Source organism: Piliocolobus tephrosceles, chromosome 1 (assembly GCF_002776525.5).
Source record: "Piliocolobus tephrosceles isolate RC106 chromosome 1, ASM277652v3, whole genome shotgun sequence".
In the NCBI taxonomy this organism is placed as follows: Eukaryota; Metazoa; Chordata; class Mammalia; order Primates; family Cercopithecidae; genus Piliocolobus; species Piliocolobus tephrosceles.
Window position 1 is genome coordinate 14,112,422 of NC_045434.1, and position 12,881 is coordinate 14,125,302.

Sequence of the window (12,881 nt, forward strand, 5' to 3'; positions counted from 1 at the left end):
ACTATGTATTGCACATCTCCCACAGGCCACGCACTGTGCTGAGTGTTGGGAATACGGTAGTGAGTGAGAGAAACGTGTTGACTACCCTCAGGAAGCTTCTAGTTGGTTGTTTATAGCAGAATCCAGATTTCAGTTCTTTTTTTGTTGGAAAGCACTTACGTATATGTATATATATTTTAGTGTAGATTCGACTGTACCCTATAACTTTTGTACGTAGTGTTCTCATTATCTAAATATCTAGTTATTATGTTAAGTCATGTAAAGTCATTGATATTCAGTCATTTTAAACCTGTAGAAATGGCTTTTTTTATGTAGCTCACTCTAAATAGTTTTTTAATTAATAGACTTTATTTTTTGAAACAGGGTTTGGTTTCCAGAAAAATTAAACAGAAAGTGCAGAGTTCTGACCAGGCATGGTGGCTCATGCCTATAATCCCAGCACTTTGGGAGGCCCAGTAGGCCAGATCGCTTGAGTTCAGGAATTTGAGACCAGCCTCGGTAACATAGCGAGACCCTGTCTCAATATATTTTAAAAATAAAGTAATAATGTAAAAAAAAAAAAAAAGTACGGAGAGTTTCCACATACTCCCACACCACTCTTCCCATCCTTACATACGGTTTCCCCTGTTGTTAACATTTTGTATCAATGTGGGTCATTTGTTACAATTGATGACCCCCATATTGATTACTATTATTACCTAAAGGTCGTAGTTCACATTGGGGTTCACTCTTCACATTGTACATTCCATGGGCTTTGACAGACATATCATACACAGTAGACTCACTGCCCCCAAAAATTCTCTGTGCTCTGCCTGTTCCTCCCCCCTTTCCCGCAAACATTGGCAGCTGATCTTTTTACTGTCTCTAGTTTTGTCTTTTCCGTAATGCCACATAGTTGGACTCATACAGGACATAGCCTTTTCAGATTGGCTCTTCTACTTAGTAATATGCATTTAAGGTTCCTTCCTGTGTTTTCATGGCTTGATAGCTCATTTTTTTTAGTGCTGACTAAGACTTCATTATCTAGATGGACTACCGTTTATTTATCCATTCACCTACTAAGGGACACCTTGGTTGCTTCCAGGTTTTGGCAGTTGTGAATAAAACTACTGTAAACATCTTTGTGCAGGTTTTTGTGTGGACATAACTTTTCATCTTATTTGGGTAAATACCAAGGAGCACAGTTGCCAGATTGAGTGGTAAGATTCTGTTTAGTGTTATGAGAAATTGCCAAGCTGTCTTTCGAATTCTACTAGTTTGCATTCCCACCAGCAAAGAATGAGAGTTCTTACTGCCCCACATCCTCTTAGCATTTGGTTTGTCAGTGTTCTGGATTTTAGGCACTCCAATAGCTGTATAGTGGTGTCTTACTGTTTTAATTCCCAATTCCCTGAACATAGATGATACTGAGCATTTTGTATATGCTATTTACCATCTGTATGCCTTCTTTGGGGGAGGTGTCCAGTTCTTTTGCAAATTTTTAAATTAGGTTGTTTGTTTTCTTATGGTGAGGCTTTAAAAGTTCTTTGAATACTTTGGATACCAGTCCTTTATCAGATATGTGTTTTGCAAATATTTTCTCCCAGTCTGTGGTTTGTCCTTTCATTCTCTTTACATGTCCACATAGATTTTTGAGATTTGTATTTTAATGGGGAATCAAGGGAGCCTGCCTACCCAGAGACTGCCATTTAAATGTCGTTTTAAACCATAAGTCTGACATGAAAACTCTTTTAAGGGAAAATATTCTGAATTTTGTGACAGATTTGATAGAGGGAAAGAAAAATATCAAATATGAATTAGAGTTTAGTTGTCAAAAATAATTTTGGTACAGCAGAATCATGCCTGTGGAAATAGAAGCTTTGAAAAGCCTCACGTGTTTTACGGCAATAATTAGGAAATGTAGTCTGGCCAGTTTTAGAGGAATACAAAGAAAAGTGTATACTGTTAGAAGATAAATACTGGCTGACCTCACTGTTAGACAGATAATATCTTCAGATTATCCGACTTGATAAAGACCTACACAGAACAACCTCCTCTAGTGTTATTGACCTGCTCACTCATTGTACCTGTGTGGTGTCTTTTAGTCCTGACCACTTCATTCATCCAGAGTCATTCATCAGTTTCATCTTTGGTCGAATGATGTATTCTTCCTTTGCCTTCTTGTAGTAAACTTTGGGTAACCCTAATGGACACAAAAAATAATTTTTCAAAAATGCTTACTTTTTAGAAAGACTTATTTCATAATTATTTTCTTCATATTTAAACTCAGTTATTGAATTTGCTTATTAAGACAGATATTATAAAAAGGAAATTGAGAACGTATTTAGATTTTAAAACAAAAGTTTGACCATTACATGTGACCAAAGATGAGTTGTGAAATTATGTGACTTTTATTTGCAAACCTTCTAAGAGATGTAATGGAGAAGGCCTTGGACAGTGTTTCTCTTTTAAATTAATATACAGTATTTTAATATGTATGTATGATAGAAAATAAACTTGTGAGGAGGGTAGGAATTTTGATTATAACTTAATTTTCAAATTCTACCTTCTCTCAACGATAAAATTTCTTGTTTTAGCATGTGAAGCTGGAAGAAGTTTTAGTTGAAGGTTGTAATTTGTTTTATGTAATGCATTTTTTATAGAGATCTTTACCTCTTTAAAATGTACATTTTATATAAGCTACATTAGAAATTCTTGCCTGTTAATGTAGTTTATACATTCTTTGAAGGAGATTAGAAAACACATACACACACATATATATATGTGTGTGTATATATATCACATATATGTATATATACACCACATACACGTATATATCACATATATAGTACAAATATATCACACATATATATCACATATAACACACATACATATACACATACATACATATATACACATAGTTTTTTTTGTTTTTACTGTCTGTGGAACTCAAATATGCTAGCAAATGGTTTATTACTTTGTATTCAATTATTTAAATTCAGTTTATTGTGAAATAAAGAAAATTGGTTTAAGGAGATTAGAAACCTTGTGTTCGGTTAGGTTTTTAAAATAAAGTAATAACTGTTTTCTTTTCCAGCTGTGTGACTGGCTACGTGTTAATGAAAGCTATTTTAAGCCATCCCCAATGTGTAGCTCCATTGGACTTCACAAGACGTCTTTAAATGCTTATGTGAAGAGCCTTATTCAAGAGTATGTTAAGTCATCTGCTTGGGAAAGTAAGTCTGCAATCATTTTTATGGATTGATATAACCAAAATATTTTAAAGAACTTTTAACTAGTTTTTTAGACCAAGAGTTAGGCTTTATGAAATATGTGATGATTTATTGATGCCAAACTTGTATTTCAGTAAAATAATGTGGAAAAAAAAGGAAAGATACTGTCTCCTAACTTGTATTAATACTTTATCTCTTCTGAGACTTGAGATTTTAAATTACTTTATGTTTAAGGAAGCTAATAAGTTGCCAGAGTTAAGAAGTGGACACAAAGTAATTTATTTATTCTACAGTTACTGGGTCCCTGTGAACTAGATACTGCAGATACAGCTTTGGAGCCTCTGTAGTGGAAATATGTACATTGGAAATATGTGTTTATCTTTTTCGTTTTTAAAGCACTACGTTTAGTATGAACTGATTATGAAAAACAATTTTAAACAAAAGCTGTGTTTAAAAGGATAGTTTTGTTAGTTTCTTTTTCAGCAGATACTTTGCAACATCAATTTTACAAAGATCCTTTCTTTGAGGAAATATGTAAGATATTAGAGAAGCACTCTTAACAGATTCATTAATTAGGATTCTTTTTACATTCCTAATGCTTCCTTTTCATTAAAGTCATTGGTGATAATTTAGGAAAATTGCATCTTCGAATTTAACATGTCTTAAATTTCCTAGCTGTGTCTCACACAAAGTCATTTTCATCTCCTGGTTTCTCTAAGCTGACCATGTACTAGGTCTTAAATGATGAGATAATTATCCTTCCAAAATGCATGAGTTTATGCTTCTTGGAATATTTGTCTTTTGTGTTTTTAGTCTTTTTTGGTCTGTCTGTGTCTAGTAAATGTCCTATGCTGTTACATTGGAAGATTATTTGAAGTAAATATGTTAGTCCCTACTAAAGTGGACATCCGCTGGGGGGTCAGATAGGGGCCTGAGAGGCCATGGCTTTTGTGTCTTCATTTAATCTCATTGCTGGTCACTTTTTAGGGAAGACTCGTTTCAGCTGAAATACTAGAATTGCCTCTTACCGAGTTACCTTGCATCTACTGTTGCTTCCTCTGCAATATCTTTTCCACATGATACCTAGATAAATCTTTTCAAAATACAAATTTTGATCTTAGACATTTTTCCTCCACTTCTTTGTATATATTCCTTTTAACCTTCGGTGGCTTCCTGTTGCCTTTAGGGCAGAGACAAAGGTCCTCTGCATGGCCTGCAAAGTTTCCTGGTCTCTCTTCTGCCTGTTTATGCCACTTCAGTTTTTGCTACTCCCTGTCACGTAGTGCACACCTGAGCATACTTCTATTTTCTGGAATATGGCATGCCTTCTTCTGCCAGAAGACCTTTGATATGCTCTTCTTTCTGTCTAGAAAGTTCTTATGTCCCTTCATCTTTCCTCTTGAGTTGTCACATTCAGCTTAATTGTCATTTCTTCAGGAAAACTTCCTCTTACTCTCCAGATAAGGGCACATCTTCCTAGTGTAGACTCCATTAGCACCATTTACTTCTCCTTTATAGCCCTCGCTATAATTGCAATTTTCTATGTATGTATTCTTTGATTAATGCTTTTCTCCTGTATACTAAATTCCATGAGCACAGGAACCACAGTGTCTGCAGCACCCAGGTAAATTGCATGGCATGTAGCAGGTACACAAATTTGTTTTTTGTTCGTGTTGAAATAGATACGTATAATAATGAGCCATGCTCTAGGGTGTTCTACTGTATTTCATCTCAATTGTATTTCTCTCATAATTTAATAAGGCATAATCATTTAGTGGGTTTTTTTTTTTTTTTTTAAGCATCATCCTTGAAGGATTTTGTTAATGCTTTGCAAACCTTAACTATTGTTATTTAAGCAGGAGAAAACTGCTTTATGCCTGATTGGTTTGAAGCCAAGCTTGTTTCTCTGATGATCTTGCTGGCTGTGGATGTGGAAGGAATGAAGACTCAATATAGGTAATTGTTTCTATAATTGAAAAGAAAGCCTATTTAAAAAAATCCTGATCAGAATTATGATGTGTATTCAGATTTTTGAATGATTGAAGTGAGTTGATCACAAGGTATTAAGGGAGGGTACTAGAACATTCACAGTATACCGAAGAAATGTTTAAAGTTAATAATAAATAGGAATAGGGCATATTAGTGCTTTTAAATTGATAAATTAAATATTAAACTTAACAATTTAATGTTAATTAGATGGCTGGGCGTGGTGGCTCACGCCTGTAATCCCAGCACTTTGAGAGGCCAAGGCGGGCAGGTCACCTGACATCAGGAGTTTGAGGCCAGACTGGCCAACATGGTGAAACCCTGTCTCTACTAAAAATACAAAAATCAGCCAGACGTGTTGGCACATGCCTGCAGTCCCAGCTACTAGAGAAGCCAAGATGGGAAACTCACTTGAACTGGGTGGCAGAGGTTGTAGTGAGCTAAGATTGCGCCATGGCACTCCAGCCTGGACCACAGAGTGAGACTCTGTCTGAAAAAAATTTAATGTTAAATTAGAGAAGATTAAAAAATTATATACAATAATCACTGGTTTTATATCAGAATATTAGAAGTGGATTACAAGATTCCAGTGTAAGTTTAGGTAAAGAGATTTACTGGATTTGATCCTTTGTACAATACATAATCTAAAAAAATAGTAATAAAGATAAAACAGTCTTCTAACAATCTGATTTCTATTTTGTGAGAATGGAAGCAGATCAGTTTTCACCAGATTATAGTTTTGCAATAAGCAGCATCCTTAGGTAGAACAGGTAGGATATTTGCATGGTATACAGTAAATTTGATTTACACCAAATCTCTTTTCTAGGCAAAGATTGAAGTTGGTTATCTAGCCTGGGAAAATAAGTGAGACCCCGTCTCTGCAAAAATTAAAAAATTAGCTGGGCATGGTGGCTCACACCTGTGGTCTCAGCCACTTAGGAGGCTGATGTGGGAAGATTGCTTGAGCCTGGGAGGTTGAGGCCACAGTGAGCTGTGATCACACCATAGCACTCCAGCCTGGGCGACAGAGTGAGACCCCATCTTAAAAAAAAAAAAAGTTGGTTATAACAGTTTTTAATAAATCCTTAGTTGTTTTTGTTTGTTTGTTTGTTTTGGATTTTTAAAAACATGTTCTTTTTCCTTGACTAACTTATGTTTGTTTTGGTTTTATATTTTTGTATTATGGAAGCCGGGTCCCATCAATTTAATTTACACATAAATTGGGTATAGGATTTCCTTCCTGCTGGTGCCTGGCATTGAGGACGGTGGTTCTTCCCTGTGCTTTCTTTAGTGAGTCGCTACACTCGGGAAAGCACGGACCAGAAGATGAGTCCTCATAGCTGCTGGTTGTCTGGGTCTTTCATGAGAGTAACTTTGTCTAATTGGATCCATTAGCTAACCAGTTTTCACCCAATTATAGGCGGGAAGCAATTTGCTTATGCTTTTGAAATGGTTGATTTTGGCACGTCTTTTAATGTCTAGTGGAAAGCAGAAAACAGAGAATGTATTGCGGATATTCTTAGATCCTCTTCTGGATGTGCTTATGAAGTTTGGTACCAATGCCTACATGCCCTTGCTGAAGACTGACAGATGCCTCCAGTTGCTGTTGAAGCTGTTGAACACATGCAGGTTGAAAGGTTCCAGTGCCCAAGATGGTGAGGATAAGTTGTTTCTCTTGGTGTCTTGCTTGATACAGCATTGGTATTTAGAGTGAGAAGAAATTTCTGACTTTTTTTTTTTTTTTTTGAGACGGAGTCTAGCTCTGTCGCCCAGGCTGGGATGCAGTGGCGCGATCTCGGCTCACTGCAAGCTCCGCCTCCCGGGTTTACACCATTCTCCTGCCTCAGCCTCCCGAGTAGCTGGGACTACAGGCGCCCGCCATCTCGCCTGGCTAGTTTTTTGTATTTTTTAGTAGAGACGTGGTTTCACCGTGTAGACCAGGATGGTCTCGATCTCCTGACCTCGTGATCCACCCGTCTCGGCCTCCGAAAGTGCTGGGATTACAGGCTTGAGCCACCGCGCCCGGCCAGAAATTTCTGACTTTTTAAAATAGAAAACTTAACTCTAAATATTGAGAATCTCCCAGTGGCGCTGGGGATACAGTGGTAAAGGAGCAACCATCTGTTCTCGTGAGTTGACACTCTAGTGGTTTACATGTGTTGGTTACTATAATGTAATTTCATTTGCTTTTTAGAAAAATTTATGTGTGCTTATTGATTTCCAGACCATTTTAAATGGTCACTATTTTGTATATGTTTAAGCAGGATCCATTTCAGATTGCCACTCTTGGCAGTGATTTTATAATTACTTGTTTTTAAATATGTTCATCTTTGAGTACCTTTTAAGTAGAAAATACTTCACAGAGAAAGTTAGTGATAATAGGTAGAAGCATTGAGCTCTTTCTTCTCTCCTTAAACTAAGGTATGTAAAACAGCAGTTGAAAACCCATAGACATCAGAGATGAGAGTAGTGACAGGTGAACCTCCCAGTCCTTCCTGACCAGTGTCATTTGCAGTTTTAGAAATTTCCTATTTAAAAATTCTAGAGGAGCATTAGTATTAGGTTAAACCTGAGAATAAAATTGATACGATTATATTTTAATATATGCTTATGAAATACCCTGTTTTTTATAATGATAGTAGCAGAACCAAATGCTATGAAAATACAGTAAATTTTTAGAAGACTTTCAACTCCTTAAGGGCATACATTTGAATTCATTGGAGCTGTCCTGATTATTTACTCCTATGCTCAGTGCTTTCAGTGTAGAACTGGCTCACATGTGCCCTTGAAAAATGGCCATAATTTTGGATACAAACAAAATAATGTGTGATATGTAAGTTGTATATAAGTTAGGATGCAAAGTAATTAAACACCTGTGTACTCACATGCAACCTAAGAACGAATTTACCTGTTTAGTGCCCTCCTGTTACTCTTTGTCTTCCTGTTTTGACTTTTATTACCTCCATGCATTTTAGAAAAGGATTTTTAGCACATATATAGATATTTCTCAACAAGATACTATTTTTTAAACTACTTTATTGAGGTATAATATGTTAAAAGGCTTTACATATTTAATGTGTGCAACTTGATGAATTTGGGGATAGGTACCTGTGAAACCATCACCACCATCAAGGTCATGGACGTATCCTTCACCTCCCAAAGTTTCTTCCTGCTCCTATTATTATTACTCTTTGTAATAAGACTTAACCTAAGATCTTCCCTCTTCTCGAATTTGTGAGTTAGAGATAGAAACTTGGGAGTCATTAACATACAGGTAGTATTTGAAGTGAGACTGGATGAGAGTGTTGGGGAGCAAGTGTAGATGGAGAAGGGGTCCAAGTACCTTGGGGACACCAATGCTAGAGGTTAGGGAGGTGAAGAGGAACAGCAGAGGATACTTAGGGGAATTCATAGCCAGAGAGGAGGAAAACCAGGAAGCCAGTGAAGAATGTGTTTCCTGAAGGAGGGCGGGATCCCACACCAGAGGCTGCTGATGCCCTGACAGAAGGACTGGGAATTGACCGTCCAGTTTAGCAACATGGAAATCAGTGGCGACCTCGATGGAAGCAATCTGGGGCAGTGGTGGGGGCCACTCAGGGAGAGAAATGAAAATAGTGAGTAAAATAGTGAGTTTTTTGTGTGGAGGGGCAGAGGAATGGAGCCATTGGTGGTGAGGAACGAGAAGTTTGTTTGTTTCCTTAAGAGGTGAATATAACCATGTGTATGTGCTGTTGGAAATGATTTGACTGAGGGAGGTTTGGAAGACATAAAGGGGTGGTATTTGCTGACTGGCATCCAAGCATAGGTGAGAGTGTATGGAATCCAGGACACAAGTGGTTCTAGAAGGTTCTAGAAGGAGCACTGATAGGTGCAGGTGGGTGGATATAGGAGGTCATAGAAGTTCTTTTCTAATTTATTCTGGTTTTTTAAGGAAAGAGGAGATAGAGTGAGGGTGGGGCTGGAAGTGTTGGCAGTGTGAGGACAAGGTATAAGCATCTGTCTGGGAAAGAGGCTTTGTGAGTGCTCTAAGGCAGTGCTGTAGGATTGCTGGGCTTGCTGAGCGCGCCCTTGAGGTTGCAATCGCGAATCCACAGTGACGGCAGTCCAGACGGCTGTGTGTTCCTCCAGCCTGTGATGTGCAATACCACTTTACTGTGCCTAATCAGATGAGATTCAGGGATTGCCATTCTGCAGATACAGTTTTTGTAAAATGATGTTTCCATGATTATATGTTTAATCTGCAATAACTGTATAATGTTTATTTTTAAATTTGAGGAAACATACTTTTAGTTACAATACAGCTTCCCTTTCATTACACTGGATTATATGAGCTTTCAGTAATTATTACTGCTTCTGTCCTCATTGATGGCTGAATTGGTCACTGTGGTGGGCTGGTCTTCTTTGCTGAGTCTCGCTTTTTTTGTGGGAGTAATCTCTTGTCTATTGGAACTTTTCTTCCTGACATAGCTTTTTATACATAGTTTTACACATAGATAGTTTTATACATAAAGTTTACATTTTCACTATATGTAAGCGTACAGTTCTGTGACATAGAGTACATCCACGCTGTTGTACAGCCATCACCATCATCCATCTCCAATTTTCCTCTTCCTGAACTGGAATTCTGTACTTGTCAAACACTAATTCCCCATTTTCCTCTTTCCCCAGGCCCCGGCAGTCACCATTCTACTTTCTGTCTCTGTGAGGTTGACTCCTCTGGGTACGTCCTAGAAGTGGAATCATACAGCATTTGTCCTTTTGTGTCTGACTTATTTAACTGAACATCGTTTCTTCTAGGTTCATCCGTATTGTAGCATGTATCATACTTTGATTTCTTTAAAAAGCTGAATAGTAATCTGTTTTTTGGCTATATTATATTTAGTTATCCATTCTTCTGTTGATGAACAATGGGATTTTTTTCACCTTCTCTTTTGTGAATAATGCTGCTGTGAACATGGGTGTACAAATGTCTGTCTGAGTCCCTGCTTTCAATTCTTTTGGAAGTGGGATTTCTGTATCATATGGTAATTCTGTTTCATTTTTTGAGGAACTGCCATACACTTTTCTACAGTGGCTGAACCATTTTACGTTTGCACCAGTAGTGCACAAGGGTTCCAGTTTTTCCACATCCTCTCCAACACTTGTTAATGGGCTTTAAAAAATAATAGCCATCCTAATGGGTATAAAGTGCTGCTTCATCATGATTTTGACTGTGATCGCTTTTTGACCAATTCTGGTACCTGTTCTTTTGGGATTCAGTTTACTACTACAAATTATATGAGGCATAGGGAAGGAAACCAAACCATAATTTTTTTTTTTTTTTTTTTTTTTTTTCGAGATGGAGTTTTCTCTCTTGTTGCCCAGGCTGGAGTGCAATGGTACGATCTTGGCTCACTGCAACCTCCGCCTCCCAGGTTCAAGTGATTCTCCTGCCTCAGCCTCCCGAGTAGCTGGGATTACAGGCATGTGCCACCATGTCTGGCTAATTTTGTATTTTTAGTTTCTCCATGTTGGTCAGGCTGGTCTCGAACTCCCAACCTCAGGTGATCTGCCTGCCTCGGCCTCTCAAAGTGCTAGGATTACAGGCATGAGGATTATAGGCATGAGTCACTGTGCCTGGCCCCAAACCATCATTTTTATTCTGGCTTGAACTTTTGTCCACAGTTTGTATATTGTGACAGGGTGTTAAATTCAGAGATGTGGCAGTGACCAAGGGATGTGCCTTGAGGGTGAGACAGAGGCTGTTTTGTATTGTGGTAATTAAGAGGAACCCCTGGGGTAGGGATGATAATATTGGTTGCCTTGAAGGCAGCTACTTTTCTTCGTATCATTTTGTTCTCTCTTCTCCAAGGCCTAAGCTTTCCCTTGAAATCTCAAATTTATTTTAATTGAATGAGTTTGGTTGTATACAAGGAAAATAAAACTATTTTATGCTATTAATGTGAGTTTGATATTTAAAGAGTTGACTGTATATATAGGAGAACGAAAAGGCAGAAAGAATAGTATGGAATATGGAAAATAAGAGTATTCTGTTTTTCCCTTATTCATTGGTTATAGTTTTAAATTTTTTAATAAAGCCTTTTACTTTCCAATCATTGGCTGATGGCTTCTTGACCTGGCAAGTGACTCATGAGATACTCCAGAGGCCATATAATATAGCCCCTGGGTAACATGAAAATTTAAAATTAATTTTTAATATGTGTAATCTCTTAATAAACACTTCTCGGAGTGATAGATGCAGCATTTTGTGAGGTGTCTATTAAATCTTCTGCCTCGTTAGTCCTTTGTCAGATACATGGTTTGCACATATTTTCTTCTTCTCTGCAGCTTATCTTTTCAGTTTCTTAATAGTGTCTTTTGCAGAACCGAGTTTTTATTCTGATGAAATCCAGTTTATTTTTGTTTTGTTTTATGGATCATGCAGTAGGTATTATGACTGAGAACTCTGCCTTAGCCCCAGGTCATACAGGATTTCTCCTTAGTTTATTATTTTACTTTTAGATTTATGATATATTTAGGATTAATTTTTAAGGTGTAAGGTTTAGGTCAAGATTAGTTTTTTTGCCTTTAGGTGTGTGGTTGCACCAGCACCATTTGTTGGAGAGCCTGAGTATCCTTTCTCTGTTGAATTGTTTTGTACTTTTGTCAAAAATTAATTGGCCGTGATGGAAACAGTCCAAAGTAGATGGGTAGAGGAATGGATAATATGTGGTTTATACATATTCAGCCATAAAAAGGAATGAAGTAGTAATACATGCTACAGCATGAATAAACCTTGAAAACGTTATCATAAGGTGATCACTAAAGATCACATATTATATGATCTCATTTAAATGAAGTGTCCAGAATAGGCAAATCTGTAGAGACAGAAAGTAGACCGGGGTCGCTTAGGGCTGGGAAGAAACAGGGGTTAAGGGCCTGATGATTTAAAGGGTATGAAGTTTCTCTTTGTGGTGGTGAAATGTGCTAATATTGACTGTGGTGATGGTTGCATATGTCTGTGACTATACAAGAAACCATTGAATTAGATACCTTTAATGGGAGAATTGAGTACTCTGTGAATTCTATCTCAAAAAATTGTTTACAGATAATTAATTTGGCTGTATTTGTATTGGTGTAATTCTGGACTCTATTCTATTCTTTTGATCTAAGTGTTTATTCCTTTGCCAATACCACAAAGTTTTGGTTACTGTAGATTTATAATAAGTCTTAAAATAGGTAGTGTGGTTCCTTCGAATTCTTTTTTGTCCAAAAATATTTTTAGTTATTCTAGTTCCTTTACCTTTCCATATAAATTATATCATCAACTTACATGTACCTCCAAAAAAAAAAAAAAGTCCGCTGGGATCTTAACTGGAATTACATTAAATACATAGATCAGTTTGCGGGGAATTGCTCTCTTATGCTGAAACTTTTAATGCATGAATATGGTATTTCCGTACATTTATTTATTTAGAGACAGGGTCTCAGTTTGTCACCCAGGCTGGAGTACAGTGGTGCAATCTCAGCTCACTGCAGCCTCCACCTCCCATGTTCAAGCAATCCTGCTGCCTCAGCCCCCCAAGTAACTGGGACTGCAGGTGCTCACTACCATGCCTGGTTAATTTTTGTATTTTGAGTAGAAATGGGGTTTCGCCATGTTGTCCAGGTTGGTCTCAAACCCCTGACCTCAGGTGATCTGCC

The 12,881-nt window shown here is 37.4% G+C and overlaps 1 protein-coding gene across 4 annotated transcripts in view; it reads left to right on the forward strand.

Moving 5' to 3' along the window:
* The window catches only part of TARBP1 (TAR (HIV-1) RNA binding protein 1), an 85,047-nt gene that overhangs the window by 25,926 nt on the left and 46,240 nt on the right, over positions 1-12,881 (forward strand). For 3 of the 4 annotated variants that reach the window (XR_003309614.1, XM_026455100.2, XM_026455102.1), the window contains exons 10-12: positions 3,077-3,215; positions 5,069-5,168; positions 6,681-6,853. Coding sequence is in view for 3 of the 4 variants with exons in the window: in XM_026455100.2 (XP_026310885.1) it covers positions 3,077-3,215; positions 5,069-5,168; positions 6,681-6,853 (412 nt within the window). In the remaining variant the exon portion in view is untranslated. The remainder of the gene's footprint in view (positions 1-3,076; positions 3,216-5,068; positions 5,169-6,680; positions 6,854-12,881) is intronic. The other variant, XM_026455101.1, reaches the window with a different exon arrangement.